We start from the raw sequence: 16,678 nt of genomic DNA on the forward strand, positions 1-16,678 counted from the left end.
CACAGAGGTCTCCTCCTCTCCAAAACAAACAGACCCGCTGATTAAATTCAATTCAATTCAATTCAATTCAGTTTTATTTGTATAGCGCTAATTCATAACAAAAGTTATCTCAGGATACTTTTCAAATAGAGCAGGTCTAGACCGAACTCCTTATAAAGTTATTATCAGTCAGTATGTGTGACAAGATCAGCTCAAAAGGTCCACTCATAAGATTTTTCTAAGCTTTCAGTAGATTCTCACAGTCAAGACTATGATCAGGACCATGAAAAGCATGGGCAGAGTTGAGATTATTCAAGGGACATATTTACTCATACTGTGTGTTATCAAATAATTTTGCAAGCATCACCATCATTTTGTTCATACCTTTTTTTGTTTCTTCGTTTTCTTGTTCTTCTTTGCTGATTTAGGCAATTCTGAAAGAGAATTAGGAAATATAGAACTTTAACAGCAGATAATACTGCATGTATCAGCGTACACAATAATAAGCCTTAGCCTCACTGTCGGGCAGAAACCTTTTATCTGCAAAACCATTACTTTTCAGGAAATACAAAGAGTGACCAATAGCATTGGCAAAACAACAATAAAAATAATAAAATATAACAATAACAAGATTTCTGCCCAACAGCAGTGTTAGATCACAATGGGAGAGATTCTGTTTGAAAATATCCTACAGGCCTGTCCTATAGTGCACAGAAGAAGAGGGCACAGAATCCAAATCTCACAAAGATGCTTGTTTTGTGATTGACTTTGTATCAATACATTTGTGGTGTTGTTTGCCTGCCACAGATTAGTTTCTCTAGTTAGCTCACTACTAACTTCCATTTTGTGTATTATGGTTGAACATGTGCAGGTTTGGTTCTAATAGTCTTGGCCTTTCAAAAAAGCAATTACTTATTCAATCACAACAAGGACTGCAATGTCAATGAGTCCTGTGACTTTCTTGTGTTTTTCTTACTGCTCTTTTAACTGTGCATGTACATTGGTGCTGCAGCCATGTTAATAGTGATTTAAATTAATTGTCAAATAAACAAAACAAAAACAAAAAATTCCTTGACTGTCAGATGGTCTGCAGCCTTGTGCATTTGTGTCTCGTCGTCACAAAACACCAGTATCGCCAGGGTAATATAAACATGACCAGGAACATTATAAATGACACATTATAAATAACATAAATTAGAAATTATAAAAACAACTGACTAACTTACCTACAATAACTACAGGAGGTGGGGCTATCTCAAGGCTTTGGGACAAGGCATTAGATACAACAACCCTGTTGGTGGAGAGTCTGTCATCGGGGATCATATGGGCAGAGCCAAGGAAGTAATCTGTCGCTGCGAGGACAAAGAAGCCAAGCAACAGGACGGCATGCATCTTTCTGTGGAACAAAAGTAACAACATGGATACTCAGAGTTAACGTTTGTTTCTGTACCGTCAAACATAAATGTTACAGTAGAAGTTCCAGTCATTATTTCAGTACGAGAAAACGTTTGTTTTTTGGTTTAGAAGTAGTGTAGTTTTAGTAGTATTTGTTAGGTTGTGACCAGAATGTTTTCCAGCTGCAAAAACACCTAGCGTTATCTAGTTATTCATATTCTAGTTGGACATGCAGTTATGCATTTTATCATGACTCCTTAGGATAAAGTTTCCGAATGTTTGTGTCTATTTTTATAGCTATATTTATACTGAATTGAACCAAATCCATTTATATCAAGTGCAATAACTATTACATTACAAATCTGCAGTTACCCTTCAGATGCTATTGAAAAAAATATGATTGAATAGCAACAACCAATACAATGTATTTTCTATTCATTCTTACTTAATGCCTGAAATCTAATAATCCAAAAGAAAAATGTTGGCTAAAATCTGGTTTATCTAGTCAGATTCTTGTTAGCATAGCATAGCAATACCATGCAAGTGTAACAGAGCTGTGCTGCCATCAGTGGCCCAGCCAATGGTGAACAACATACCAGCAGTGAACCTTCAACTCTGTTCTGCCCTTCTGTTCACAGGCTCATAGTTTGGTTACATATTAAATATGAGAGGGGACCAAATTTTAATGACAGCTTTTGTTCCAGTAGTAGATTGCAATTATGTCATCACATCATGTTACTTTTTTTTTTTCTTTAGTTCATAGATGCGTTCAAGGTCAAATGGATCTTGGAGATAACCCTCTGCAAACGCCAAGCTCCTTTTCCCAACCATCAACTGGTAGTGGAACCAAAACCAGGATAACCTCATCAGAGACCATAGGTGGTGGCAATGTGTGCTGACTCACCAGGTGTTAATATACTGTATATTTACTGTATATTGATATATATATATATAGATATTTACAGGTTGGCATCAACCTCAGCATCGGGGGAGGAGATTGTGGTCAAGTGGAGTGGTCAGTAGTTGTCCACACCCATGCATGACAATGCCCTTTTCCCCAATTGTCTCCACCAGCCTCTGGTTGGTGAGCAGGCAGGCTATTGTAAGTAAGTACAATAGTACGTTAACCAATACATAATAATGGTGTCCATTTTCTTCACCTAGGGTTATAACTATTCTTATATGCAGACAGACATGTAGTGTTCAGAGGTTGCTGAGTTTAATAAGCCACATATCTCATGGTGGTTTATCTATGATAATTTTCACATCGATTATAGTACTCCTGTGTGTAGGTATAGCAACATGTGGAAAAACTGCAATTCTACTTTCTCCCAGACTGATCAAAGACATGGAGAAGATAAGTCCAGTCAACACAGTTCAGGGATTGAATCTTTTCAGTCTCATCCTGAAGTAGGAAAATATATTGTACTGTGTCATGGCAATGTGGTGCAGGTATACAGTGAATAATACAATGTATAACTTCTGATATTCACGTTTTTCTTTATTAGTAATAGATCATTAAGTGTTTGCTGACCATGTTAATGTAATGTGTTTCTTATTAGACTCAGCTGATGGCAGTGCCCTACAATGAGAATGCTCGCCGACTTCATGCATCTACTGCAGCAACATTTCACACAGAAGTGCAAACTTTAACCTCATGGTTGCATGTGATGAAAAGTCAGGTTATGAACAGTAAGTCAATAAGCTTCATCTTCTGGGCACAATGGATAACTACAACTTTGCACGGCAATCCATCCAATAGGTTTTAAAATATTTCAGTCTGCACCACAACCAGTGGACCAACCAACATTGTTAGCAATATGCTGCTAGCCCGGCTAGCATGGGTAAATCAACGACCACCAGCATGGATAAAACAATATTGCTGTCCCTGATATTTTTCATGAATCTCAACTCATAGTATTGTTGTTTGTGGCCTTATGTTACACCCATTTACAACAGTTTCATTTGATTATCTCAGGGCAATGTTCGATTACTGTACAGCAGATTAAAAAACTAGATAAAATAGGGACACCATTGTCCAACAAACCAAAAACCTGAATGTCTTATTCAGGACTCTGCCCTCAGCATTATATCAACCATTTGTTTGCTTGGAATTTGGAAGCAGGATTAGAGTGACAGACTTCTGCTGCTTTTTTAATTGTTCCAATGTGTGTTGCCATCCACAAAATCGGCTTAATAAATGCCAGGTGGTGTTTTGTTGAAAAATAACCAGACCCTGATGCTTTTTGCAAATCTGACACAATACTTCTCAATTCTTGCTGTAGATAACTATGGGTTCATGCTTGAAACAAAGTTCTCCTTTTCTTGACATTTGTTGTCTGATGATGATACTGCCATTGACGACATCAATGTTGCAGCCTGCGGGGTGCCTCAGACATTGTAGAAATGAACACTTATCTTGATCTTGGGTGCAGCTGCTGAAAACTGGCAGCTTAAAATAGAAAAATAGTTTCTGCTTTAACTGTCTTGTGCTGGCAACAACTGCAACGTTAAATCATGCATGATGTGACTGGTTCATTTTATTATGACTGCGATATCCGATCTGATTTCACATTTTGCCATACCACCATGTCCTTTCATTTATTTTTGCTTTTTTTTATTTTTAGAACTGAAGTTGGAGGTGGGACAGTGGGAATCGTAACGATGCTCAAGCTCCTCAGCATCCAAAAGGCTCAGGCCAATAGGTGCAGATCACCTGATGACATAATAAAATGTTTAGTATGTAAAGAGCACAAATGCACAGGTAATTTTTACTACTAGAGGTCTTCACGGGTCAATTTTAAAACGGTCTGAAGCGCTTTCTTTCAAGATCTTCCCAAACCCAACATGGATAGATTACGGCTTTTACTACATCAATGGAGGACAAAGCCAGTCTAAGCAGAAAACTATGACACCAAAGCATCTGAGAAGAAGCAGTGTGCTTCTGCTGACTTTGTACAAAGCAGATAACATTACGTTGCCACCCAAGCAAGGCAGCGGAGCAGAGACACCACAGATGAATAAAGCAATGACAAGTTTACAATCTCATCTTGACTGCTACTATTGGGCACACTCAGCTTTAGTAGGCCCCTTGCCAAAAAGCCTGTAAAAATGCCATCACACATAAGAGAGAAAGATTTATATGCATGGAAATGCAGCCCGTCGGTATTTAAGAGGTTAGCCAGCCAGCTGCAACCCACCCACTAACGTTAAATGACTTAACCAGCTAAAGTGATCCATGATAATAACTTAATATAATGACAAATGGTGTTGATTTAAGTCTGTACATAGCAAAGGTGTATATATAACAATTTTGCTACCTTAGCTAGCTAACACTGGCCAACTAAAACCCCAATATCACAATGTATTTCACAGGCTTTGCAGTAATGTTAGCGTTAACTTGTTGCTAACTTTAATGCATGCCCACGGCAGTGACGTAACTGTAATTTCCACTTCAAATTGGTCTATAGCCCTGTGTGTATATATACCACTAGGCTATTACAAATATTATCTCTGCAGTAGAGACATGAAACAGTTTTATCAAATGTCAAAACAGAGTTAACATTCATAATTTTTTTCAGTCTGCACTAGAACTCCAACTCCAACAGCCACAAAATGTCAGTGCTGCATACAGCAACATGTTTCCCCTTTCTTTCACTGATCAAATGCTAATTAATAGTAATAACTGTGGGATTAAGCTCAGCAGAGCCAATAAAAAGGTTGAGCCAGGCTGTGGTATTTTTTTCACCTGTTTTTTTCTGCTGTTTCAGACTGTTGGAGCACCACATAGTTTTTCAGTCTCTTAGTCTTACTATTTTTCTCCCTACTAGGAAGCTGTGATCTTCACCCAGACTTTTATTGTAATTTTGCTTTTAACTTGTTGTAGTGTTTAGTTGTTAAAACTTGTGTCTTGTTTACTGTTTTCCTCAAAGCATGATGTTTTTAAGACTATAATTTTATATATAATTTAGAGACAAGCTGAGAAAAACATGAACACGCTCATGTGGGGCTTTAACAAAGTTATGTATGTACGCTGTAAAGAAAATAAATTATGAATTATTATTGTCTGTGATTTACAAAGGCATACTTGTTAAAAAAGCCACAACAAGAAGGTGTGATGAAGTCATGTTTCATGTTAATAGTCTTTAGTTCGACTAATGGAGTTCAAAGATGTCGTATGTCACTACTAATCTTACAAAAACAACAATAAAGGACAAAAACTGAGACATACTGTGAATGTATTTATTCACTTAACATTTTGATAAATCTTTCCATGACAACTTTGCAATGAAGTTACGGCTGCATAATTAATAGCAATACAATCACAATTGCATGGCTTAGTGCACAAATCAGTGCAGCTGCAATTCTTGATAAAGGTTAAATGTGAGACAAAACAGCATTATAATAAAGTACTGTAGTGCTGCAGAGGTCTGCAAATCTTGTTCTCCAGATTTAAGATGTTTGGTACTGACCCCGACAAATGTCACATCATCATGATTTTAATAGTTTGATCAGTGAAAATTGGATTTTTGGTGGAAAAAGGATCATTCCCACACTTATCGTGAATCATATTGCTATAGCAATATATGTCACAATAATTGCAATATGATGTTTTTACCCTACCGTTGTGTATCTGAAGCTGACCACTGTCACTGTGAAACAGAAAACAAAAGTCTTTACTGCACCTCTGTAGCCCTCAGGAGTAAAAAAAAAAAAAACGATTTTGGTTGGAGTGTCACTGAAGCTTGAAGCAGTTCCTTTGAAATCAGTGGAAGCATCAAGCAAGAATGTCACACATACTGTATTTGTCAAATAGCGACTCAATCCACCTTGATACATCTCTTGTGCAGCGTCTGGTTTCGACTTTAAAGGATCAACAGAGGATCAGAGGGGCTGTTTTTCATGAGGTTTTGGGAACCCTGCTTTAGTGCATTGATCCATTTCAAAGTGAAATGATTTAAAGAGGTAAAAACTCAGTGGGGAAGTTAGCAGGCAATAAAAACTTGCAGATGTTGGTCAGAACTCTACTTGCTCTGCATGCTGCTGTCCAGATATGAGACTGTTAAACAGTTCAGGGAGAAGAAGATAGCATATTCTCTGTAGAACCAGCCCAAGCAATTTGCAGACTAAGGTGTAGATATACCTGCTCATCTTTTGACCCCACAAATCACCAGATGAATTAACAATTTCCCCTAGGGGATTAATCAAGTATATCTTCTTCTTCTTCTTCTTCTTCTTCTTCTTCTTCTTCTTCTATTGGCAAACAAATCTGTTTATGTCACTAGAGAAAATCTTGTCTAGGCTTGATTCATCAGTCTCTGTTGTTTCTCCTCAATCCCAACTCAGATGTGATATTTACCAATTAGTTTGAGGAGCAAAAGCTGCAGGGAGTCTCATTTCAATTCCGATCTGGACCACATATACAAGAGCAGTGAACGTCTCACCAACAGCACTCTGTGACACAATTTTATACCTCAACAGGCCTCCCTGATTTATGAAAGTTTAATCTCTATCATTTCCAGTGTTTTGTAAAACTTTTAATCACATTGCAGCACAGGTGTGAATTAATATTCTCTATGTTTGGCTGATTCAATCATGATGCAACTAACACATCATGGGCGTGATGGGCATCTGAAACTCTGCAAGGTATATGCAGCACACTGTCGTAAGGAAAAACTAATTATGAGCTACAAGGAAGACCTTGATAGAGGGTTTCAGGAGAGAATTATTGCTTTGGAAAGTTAGTATATTTAACAATGAAATGCAGCCTTTGTAAGCTTGAAGGGAGACACAAGACTGCATCATGCTGCCAGAAAGAAAAGGCAGAAAGGAGAAAAGGAAAGTAGTAATCTGAGCTGAAACACTGTGACACTGTTAATGTCTGCAACCTCAGGCTGCCGCAAGCGGAAGCCAACTCTGGGACAGAAAAATATAATGTTCTCTTATTGGGAAAAATACAGCTGTCACTGACTTCTGGTGTAGTGGTAATGTGGTGCTGAATGGAGAGCTCCTGTTAAGTGCAGTTTACACAAATCTCTTAACATGCTGCAGTATTCTATGTCACTGTGCTATGACATATCGTTGTCTTTGGCAACACTGACGCTGCGAGCCTTAGTGCTCAATTCTAATTTGTTGCTCAGGTCTGATTTTTTGTTTTGTTTGGCTGTTCAAATTATTATTTAATTTTTAAATGTAACAAATAACAGATTCCAATGTGAACAAGTCACGGCCCTCATGCACATAAGAGCAATAACAAAGACGTCACACGCAGCACGCTGACGTATGGAGGCAACATGGGGGCCACTGATGTAAGTGTTTATTTATAAGTTGATGTGCAGGGGAAGCTGGCAAATTTGTGTCACATATGACAGTGAGGACAAAGAGAAACACATTTTGATTTATAGCTTTTTGTGGAGCAATGGCTGCTACTGTACGTAGGTGTGTGTGGATGTGGAGTCAGAGCAAACACAGGCCGGTTATGTTCGGGGAAAAATAGTCCTCTCTTTGTGGTGGTTGAGTGGCAGAAAGTCATTATTGCTGCATCTTTAGTTTGGACTGCACTCTTTGACTCTTTGTGTTGTTTTTAATAGTTACAGCACAGCAGCAGTGAACCACTATGGTGGTTTAATATAGAGGGGGTGACCCGCAGTGTCTGTAGATAAAGTTCTCATTTTAAGTTAATGAGAACATAACCATTCTTATATTCAGGTGATTATAAACTAATGAAAACATATCTATGTATATTGTATCTAATTTCTGTCAGATCCTCCTAAATGTTACACACTGGACGTTTAACTGATCAACAACATTAAGGAATTAGAAATTCAGGTACACTGCATATGAAACACACACACACACACACACATACACACCAGTCCCACAAAAAGAATGCTTTTGGCAAAAAGTGAAATTCCTAATTCTAATAATACAAAATAAATGGGATTCAGCTGATATGAAAATTGTAAAAACTTTTACAGCATATTTTACTCCTCATTCCTTTCTCCTCTGACCACATTCTCCGTTGGTCATTTTATTGGTAGTGTGAAGTACATGAGAGTACATAGTGACATCAATGTTTCCACTAACGACTGTAAATCATCTGATTATTTGTAAACTGGCAATCATTAGCCTTGATTATGTGCTCTCAGTTAAAAAGGAGAGAAAGGGATTGCAGCTGTGCTTAATGGGGGCATACTTAGGTGTGCTCTTATTAGATTACAGTGAAGAAAGTAGGTGAATACAGACCTTGGCAGCAGAGCAACCAAACAGATGGTATTCATTTCAACAAATGTGTCTCTAAATAATTGGCTCTCGCCATCAAACAGCAGTTTCCATACTAGTGTAATAACTCTAATGCTATTACCAATAAAAGGAATTGAAAGAACATTTAAACATGCATATAAGTTGCTGATCAGTTATGAGGAGGTAAATATGTAAGTAATTCAAAAAAATACATTATATATAAAAGGAAAATTAAACTTTATTTTAACAGTCTGACCAAGACATCAAAGATGGTCAGAGTAGAAGTTTCTGACTACACCAAGACAAAACATCTGACATGCACCGGGGAGAAATTAATCCATCTCATATTTTCTGAAGAAACGTGTCTAGCAAACTGCGGTGGAACTGGAGAAATACTAACATCAGAGCGTCCCGGTGGCCTGGTTCTCATTTTGAAATAATTTTGCAGTAATTTTCATCACCATGGAAGTTGGCTATAAACGCATTGGGGTTCCTTTTTAAATTGATCTCTGTTGCAGAGATTGTTGGCTCCACTTTCACACACAGGCCTGTTTAACGTCCTGTGCTTTTTTTATTTATTTTAATCTGTTTTTAAAAAAATGTATTAAAAAAACGATGCGATATTTCATGACAGAACTTAACGTCTTTAAAAGCTGAAAATGAAACAGAGCTGAAGACACCAAAATACATTTATGTAAATTAATAATAATTATTTTTAATTGATGGACATTAGTAGAAAAATTGACCCACTGGGACAGTGGTGACACAAGACTAATAAAACAATGATTTTAGATTTCTAAAAATGTTCCAACTTTTATGTTTCTACATTAGAGTGATTAACTTTACTGTTCTCAACTTTTCAAGAAAAAAAAATCATTACAAGATACCAATTAATAAACTAAAAACTAATTCAAATAATTGAATTTAATCTTTATTTTTTAAACGTTAAAACTTTAAATATGACAACACGTTTTCATTTGTATTATCCAGCGGAGGATCGAACAACAACATAGAAAGATGCAAAGTTCTATCATATTACCAGGTCTCTTACTTTGAAAGAAAATACTGGCTTCAAAATATATAATATATATTAATTAACACTGTAAATAAACTTTAAAGGAAGTGCAGAATATTAAAGATCAAGCCTGTGACCTTGTTGTCTCCACAAAGTAACTCATACTTAAACAACAAAATATGCTGTGTGTCATGTGACCAAGGGGTATTCTGGGATGATAGGTCTCAATGTGTCTCCCTTACTTTACAAAATCCTTGTTTTTTCACAGCATTTTAACAGTTTCGGTTTGATTTTCTCTATTAAATCTCTCTCAACAGTGACTCCTCTGACAGTCTGTTGGCCAAAATCCAGACGAGAGAGAAGAAGTTGATCACACAATTACAATTATGTTAATGTAGTAATGATGCAAATACATGCTCTACATTCCTCTATTATATAATAATACAGCAATTAGATGTTTCAGTTAATTAACTATGGACAATAACCAACATCATAATTTTGTAATTGCTGTATTCTTCTATAGCATAGAAGCATAAAGGTTACAAAAACAACTCTTTTCTGATTACGACTGTGGACACACACACTGCAGGTCATCATCATCTTTCAGTTTTTAAAAAATGTGCCACCAAAAATCTACATTTTGAGTATCAAGCACTCACCCCGTGTTTGTATCGTGCTCCTTCATGGAGGACAGCAGCTGTCTGCTTTGATTTACAGCAGTTACAGCAGATTTCAAGGACGAGACACTTTCACGTCCAAATACACATAAACTGTCAAAAAGTCCAAAGACTTCCCCTCTTGCAACATAATCCACTTTTCCACTGTTGATCCGTTGTTCAGCATGTTCCAAACACTCACCAAAATATGGCTCAATACAAAGCTTTTTGTCAGCACATTGTGTTAATCAGAGCTTGTTTCGTGAAAACAGCTGGCTGCTGCTGCAGGAAACAGGTTGATGAGAGTTGCAGAGTTGAGAGATACTTCTCTGTTGGTTCCTATTCTTAACCCCTTTCACATTACAGTCATTTGATTTAATATTGGTTAATGGGCGTTAATAAATATTAGAAAAAAAAACAAGCACACATTAAATAATAATGCCCGGTATCTCTGAATGTCTATAACCAGAATCCTGAGGTGTTCAGGGACTGTGTGAAAGTTTCTGGCTTCGTTATTCAGGGCACCTCCTGGGAGGACTATAAAATGCCTTTTCAGAAATTTGCAGTATTTCACATTTTCAACTAGAAAACCAGCTGAAAATCCAAAAAAAGTTCAAATCTATTGATGCTGTAACCTCGGATAACTTTAAATGCGAAAGCAATGTTTACCAAATTTTTAAGCTCATGACAGATTTTATTTTATTTTATTCAATTCAATTTTTCCTTTTCATGGGAAGTTTTGGTGCAGTTTTACACCAGCTGTGGAAAGTGTTCGAACCTTCTCTGTCAGTTTTATTTGGTAGCCCGCCCACCACTCTCTAAGATTCATGGTTGAAAATGATGATCACATCGTCTGGAAAGAGAAAACCTTTGTTTTATATCTCAGAAGAAATACATTCAGTAAGACTGTTTTTATATTATTTATTATTTTTCATGTTTTCTATATTTAATATGTTTTTGTTGGTACTTTATAAATGATAATTTGTGTATTTCAATGTTTTATTTATGAAACAAATGAAGGTTTTATTGTTATTTGACGTGTTAAATGTTAAATGTCTAGCACTACGAGCTCACAACTCAAAGTTTACTCAATTTATAAAAATAGTTATTTGTCTCAAAAGGATCGAAATGTGAAACACAACATGGATAAGTCACAATCCATGTTCAATTAGTGTATGAAAACAATAGTATTAATATAAATAATAGTATAATATAATTTATGGTACACTAACGGTAGCTTATATTTTATATTACATTTAATGTGTTTTTATTGCAATATATATTTGTTTCTTAAAAAACCCATCTAGGGACTAGCACTGTCATTTAGGTAAGGCCATAAATGTTTTTAGGCTACTCTGCATTTTTTAAACCTACCCAAGTAAAAGTACCAGGTTAATAAATCACTCAGAGTATTGCTGATTATGTGATTACTACTGCCGTTATAAAGGAAATGTTAATGTTGAAGTTGGCATTACGTTAGCGTAACTGCTTTCTAAAGCGCACCAGTTTAAAAGCCAGACCACTCTGATATGATCAGTTAATGTCATTATAATAACATCCAAGATTAATGTTACCTCAAAACATAGCTAACATTAGCTAGCTCTCTACATTTTCACCTACAGTGTGTGCAACTGTCGGCCGTAAACGAGTGAACGATGGGAGCCGGCTCATATCTGAGAGCGGACTGTGTTTAAGAAATGGATACACAACAGAATATATATATATATATATATATATATATATATATATACACACGCTGTGTGTCAGGCACCAAGTGCAGAGGGGGCACCAAANNNNCATTTATGGTCGCACTTCTCTGTCTCTCTCCTCTGCAGGACTGAGGACAGGACCCAGCTCCACACACACACACACACAAACACAGAGCAGAGAGCGGTGCAGTTTGAGTTGATGACAACTCAGGTACAAAGTAGAAAAAGTAGAAAAAAATGTCACCTGCTCTGCAGTTGCTGTTACAAACATGTTAATCTAATTATGATTTAGGAAAAAGATTAAAGGAAACTGTGTGTAGTAGTCTGTTATATTAGTTTGCCACCAATATAAGAGGACAAGAGGAAGAAATATTATTTATTTTTTAGATTTGTTTCCAGTAAGTAGTACTAGTATTGAGTTTATATCGTGACTTTGCTGTTTCTGCTCTAGAAACAATATTTAGTCAGAATAAATGTATAAATGCATTCTAATGTCAGAGTGTAATATGAAAAAACTATGATCTGTGTGGGTTTTTAAATAAATACTAAAACGATAACAGTCTAAAGTTATGTGAAACTGCATAGTTTTTAGTCAAATAAAACTGAAATTGGCCAGCAGCGGCCCTGCATATTTGTTCAATACAATCCAGAAATGTCTCACTTTGGTAGTAACATTACGACCTAAGCATGGTGAGACTTTATTATGTAAAACATAGTTTAATATAAATAAAACTATAGGCTACATGTTTAACAGTGATTGATCTCTTGACATTATTTATTTACAGTGATGGTATTCTGGAAATTATAAGGTTTAATATAATTACATTGCACAATTTAAATGGAACATTTGGCCACATACCAATCATAGGTCAAAATATTGCTAAATTTGGCTTAATTATAAAAGAAATGGTACTAAATGAAGGGCCGTTCTTATTGCTGTGGTGAGCAGAAATAAACCGAGTAACTGAACAGAGCCAGAATTCCCATCACTAGCACAGAGGTTAGAGGAGGAGTTTTTAAAAGACTCTGAGATGTCAGAGGTTGTTTTGGAGGCACGGCAAGAACTTAAAGATTTCCTGCTTTACAATCTAAGAAGCCAAAGAAGAGGTCAAAGTCAAAGCCTGGATAATGACTCAACCTTTTATTTTCGTTGGGACCCAGTGTAAGTGAGCCGATTTCCTCCGTCAGGTATCTCTGTTGTTCAGTGAGGCAGTTTTAAAGGAAAGACAAGATACTGGGGGGACGACTTCAACCAGACAGTAGTTTTAATGTCTGTCACGTATTATCTGCTCTGCTCCGCNNAGAACTAGTGGACCAACCCTGCAAGAGGTTTTCTCAAATAATTTCACAAATTAATCTTTAATATCTGACCATTGCTGTCTGGTAAATAAAACTCATAAAAACAGCGAGTTGATGGGTGGACATGCTAATGACGTTTCCTGTTTACAATGGATGAGCCAATCCACCATGCTCGCATGTGGCCACTAATTGAGACATTTTCCCTGACAAACGTCTGATTGAGACATTTGTCAGCGCAAACGCTACACAACAAATACACAACAGGAGGGTTTAAATGCATTTATGTTGCAGGGTTGCTGTTGCCTTATTTTTTTATAGTCAACAAATTCCATGAAAGGACTAAAACAAACAACATGTTAGTCCGTCTCTCAAAGCGTTCTGACTTCCTTACGCTGTCTGCGATAAATCCGCTGGTACCTACCGAAGACGTACCGCTTTAAAACGGCTCACAAATATAGTTTTATTTTCAATAAAGTGCTCTGTAATTTCCTACAGCAGCTGGCCACTGTACTTTTTAGCAAACGTTACTGAAACAGTAATAGTCCGCTCAACTCGGACACAGTTGTGCAGTACAGAACACACACACACACACAGGCAAAATCAGGAAGCGGGATCTTGTATCACTAATGCACTTAAATAAACACACTATAATCCCCAAATCATTACAAAGCATGCTGCACGTTTATTCAGATTTCACAGTAACTAGGTTACTATACGAAAACATGTCCAATTTCCTGTCTAACGTTATTATTGTTAGACCTGGTTTTTTTGAGCGTGCTGATACATAAGGAAAATAGTGCACAGGAAAACAGCCCCACTGTCAGAAATTGAAGACGTTACAGGCTTCACTGTATGCAGTACAAATACAGTTTAACAGACTAAATGAAATTAAAATCTAACACGTTATGGTTTACAGAGCGATCATTTCCAAGATGTTAAGATCACAACAAAGGATGAACATATCCTTACAAGACAGTCTTAACTTTTATCTGTTTTCTACGGTGGAGAGCGTAAAAAGGAGTGTTGAGAAAGTGTTTTACATCTGGACATAATTGCTAAGGGTCAGAAGATTATATCTATTCTCAGGGTTATATGATCCTCTGAATCCTCCTTGTTAAATGCCAATGTGGAAGTCTAAGCTTAAATTGTGCTCAGAATCAGCTACTAACAAAATGTTAAACACATGTTTCGGTCATCCGAGTGTGTTAATAGCAGATAAGTGGCTGGATGATGCGGCTTAGGGATTGTTTTTTCTTTCTTCACCTCAAGGCATCAGCGGGATGAGACCCTGGAGGAAAAGCAGTGATCAGATCTCAGAGGGACAACTTCAATCAACCATCAAGTTGCTGATTGAAGTTCTGCTCTTTACCCAGAATTCCCCATGAACAACAAACACCATGTAACACAGGTTTACAGCAGACACCAACAGTAAAGTTACGTACAGAGTTTAAGGCACTGTCAGTGACCGTTATTGTGTATTAAGCCATTTATACATTTTATCACCATTACTGTCATTATTATGCAATAGAGAAAAAGTTTTAATTGTATATATTATATATATTACAGATAAATCCTTAATTACCCTATATTATTATTTTAGATTATTATTTTATGAGATCTGTTACATTATGCATTATACTTAAAGCTCATAAAATGTCACACGATGTAAATATTATTTAGAATCTAATGAATTTCAACTGCAGTTATCTAAAGCTTAAAGAGACCTCTTATTGAAAAGGCAAATTTCTGTGCGGATTTTTAACTCGTGCAGATTAAGGAGTATTTTCTCATAACGGACCGAGATCGTAGTCGATAGATGGAGCCCTGACGGCGTCTGTGCTTTGCCTTCAAACAGGAATCAGGAAAAATGCGCTCGTGTTGTCTGACATTATTACTTCACGCTGTAGTAAAAGTAAATACATGTAAAGGCGTGAAAAAGAGACTTTACTTCCATTGGCATTTACAGCAGATGTTTATGTAAACAGTTACGGTGCTCAGTCACAATTTACAGGCTCATCGACCTCCTTCTTTCTCTCGATGAGCCTCAAACGCGCCAAAACATCGATCCAAACATCGGACGTATTGAACAAAACGGCTTCATTTCAGCTTATCAGTGATTCATTTGTTTTTTATCATTGGGCCCAGATTTTTATTTCAACCGTGTAATGTGCACTTTACAGGCCACAGCTGGGGAAATCCTTTCACAGCAGCTGGCACAACTAAGGTAAAACTGTTGAGGAATGCTTTAACAAGCTCACAGAGGATGATTTCCACTACATTCAGCTTTTTTCTCTGACATACAAGATTAAGGCATGAGGACCATAAAAGAGGTATGTTTTCTCATACATTCTCCGAGCGTTTGAACCTTACGTGTTGTTCTTTCCTCGCCGTTTATTTCCAGCGCTTAACCCATTTCCTGGAACTATTTGAACATGACAAGATAGGATGAAAATTTCTCTTTGCCTTACCTGTGGTTCCCGGGCCAGCTGTCTGTCAGTCTGTCACGCTCTCAGTTTTCTCGCTTTCTCGCGTTTCTACAGTGTGCCGCTCTCCGTTCTCCTTCCCCCCCCTTTTGCTTTCTTGCTACACGTCTTTATTTCTCTGCCTCTTTGGTCCTCCACTCTCCTTTCCTTTCCTCCCTCCCTTTTTCCACACTTCACCTCTAATTTTGTTGTTTTTTTTCTCAGAGTATCTTCTTTTTTTGCTTTATTTCACTTCTTCTCACTCACTGCCTCACTGTTACCCTTGCCTCTGTTTCTTTCTCTACGGATAATTTTTTTTTTCTTTTTCCAAACCTTCTTTTATCCCCCTCTCCTCTGTTTCTTCTTTTATCCCTGCTTAAGTAGCAGTACCTTGCCCTGCTGCTGGTAATGAAGACATACCGGGAGGTTTGGACTGGAGGCGGGACCAGCGCTGCAGTGGGTTGGGGGATGGGAAAGGTCAAATTATGCAGAGGATGAACAGATAAATGTGAACCAGACCCTCTTGTGAAGTGTTGTTTCTGCTAAGTGTTGCCAATATCAGAGGCCAACAACAGCCTCATATTCCTTTTACCTGTTAGAGCTGTCACTGATGTTATTCACTTATTTTGAGACTGAGTTTGTCATTTTCTGTAAATCCACTTTCCTTCAATCTGCCTTGGTTAGTTTTGTTTGTGATTTTTTCCCCAGACTGCCACTCTGGACATACATAAGCTTCTTCCCAATTCCACACAACACACTATGTATAATTCTAAGCAAGTTCTGAGTCTTTAGTATTTATTAAGTGACAAGAATTACTTGAATAAGACCATCGACATATATAGATGGATGTCACGTCTCCACTTCCTCCCACTGTACAAATATTAAGCTCAAATGTCCCGGATACGTCCGTCCAAACATGAC

At 37.1% G+C, this 16,678-nt stretch overlaps 1 protein-coding gene across 2 annotated transcripts in view; it reads right to left on the reverse strand.

Moving 5' to 3' along the window:
- The window catches only part of asip1 (agouti signaling protein 1), a 17,069-nt gene extending 911 nt beyond the window's left edge, over positions 1-16,158 (reverse strand). The window contains exons 1-3 of one of the 2 annotated variants that reach the window (XM_035662261.1): positions 15,764-16,158; positions 1,206-1,375; positions 364-413 (exon numbers count right to left, since the gene is read on the reverse strand). In XM_035662261.1, the coding sequence (XP_035518154.1) occupies positions 364-413; positions 1,206-1,371 (216 nt within the window). In that variant the 5' untranslated portion in view covers positions 1,372-1,375; positions 15,764-16,158. Of the gene's footprint in view, positions 1-363; positions 414-1,205; positions 1,376-10,290; positions 10,470-15,763 lie in introns of those variants that run through there. The other variant, XM_035662260.1, reaches the window with a different exon arrangement.
- Between the last annotated feature and the right edge of the window lie 520 nt (positions 16,159-16,678).

Source organism: Morone saxatilis, unplaced genomic scaffold (genome assembly GCF_004916995.1).
Source record: "Morone saxatilis isolate NCDOM2014 unplaced genomic scaffold, NCSU_SB_2.0 Contig18, whole genome shotgun sequence".
NCBI classification, from domain to species: Eukaryota; Metazoa; Chordata; class Actinopteri; family Moronidae; genus Morone; species Morone saxatilis.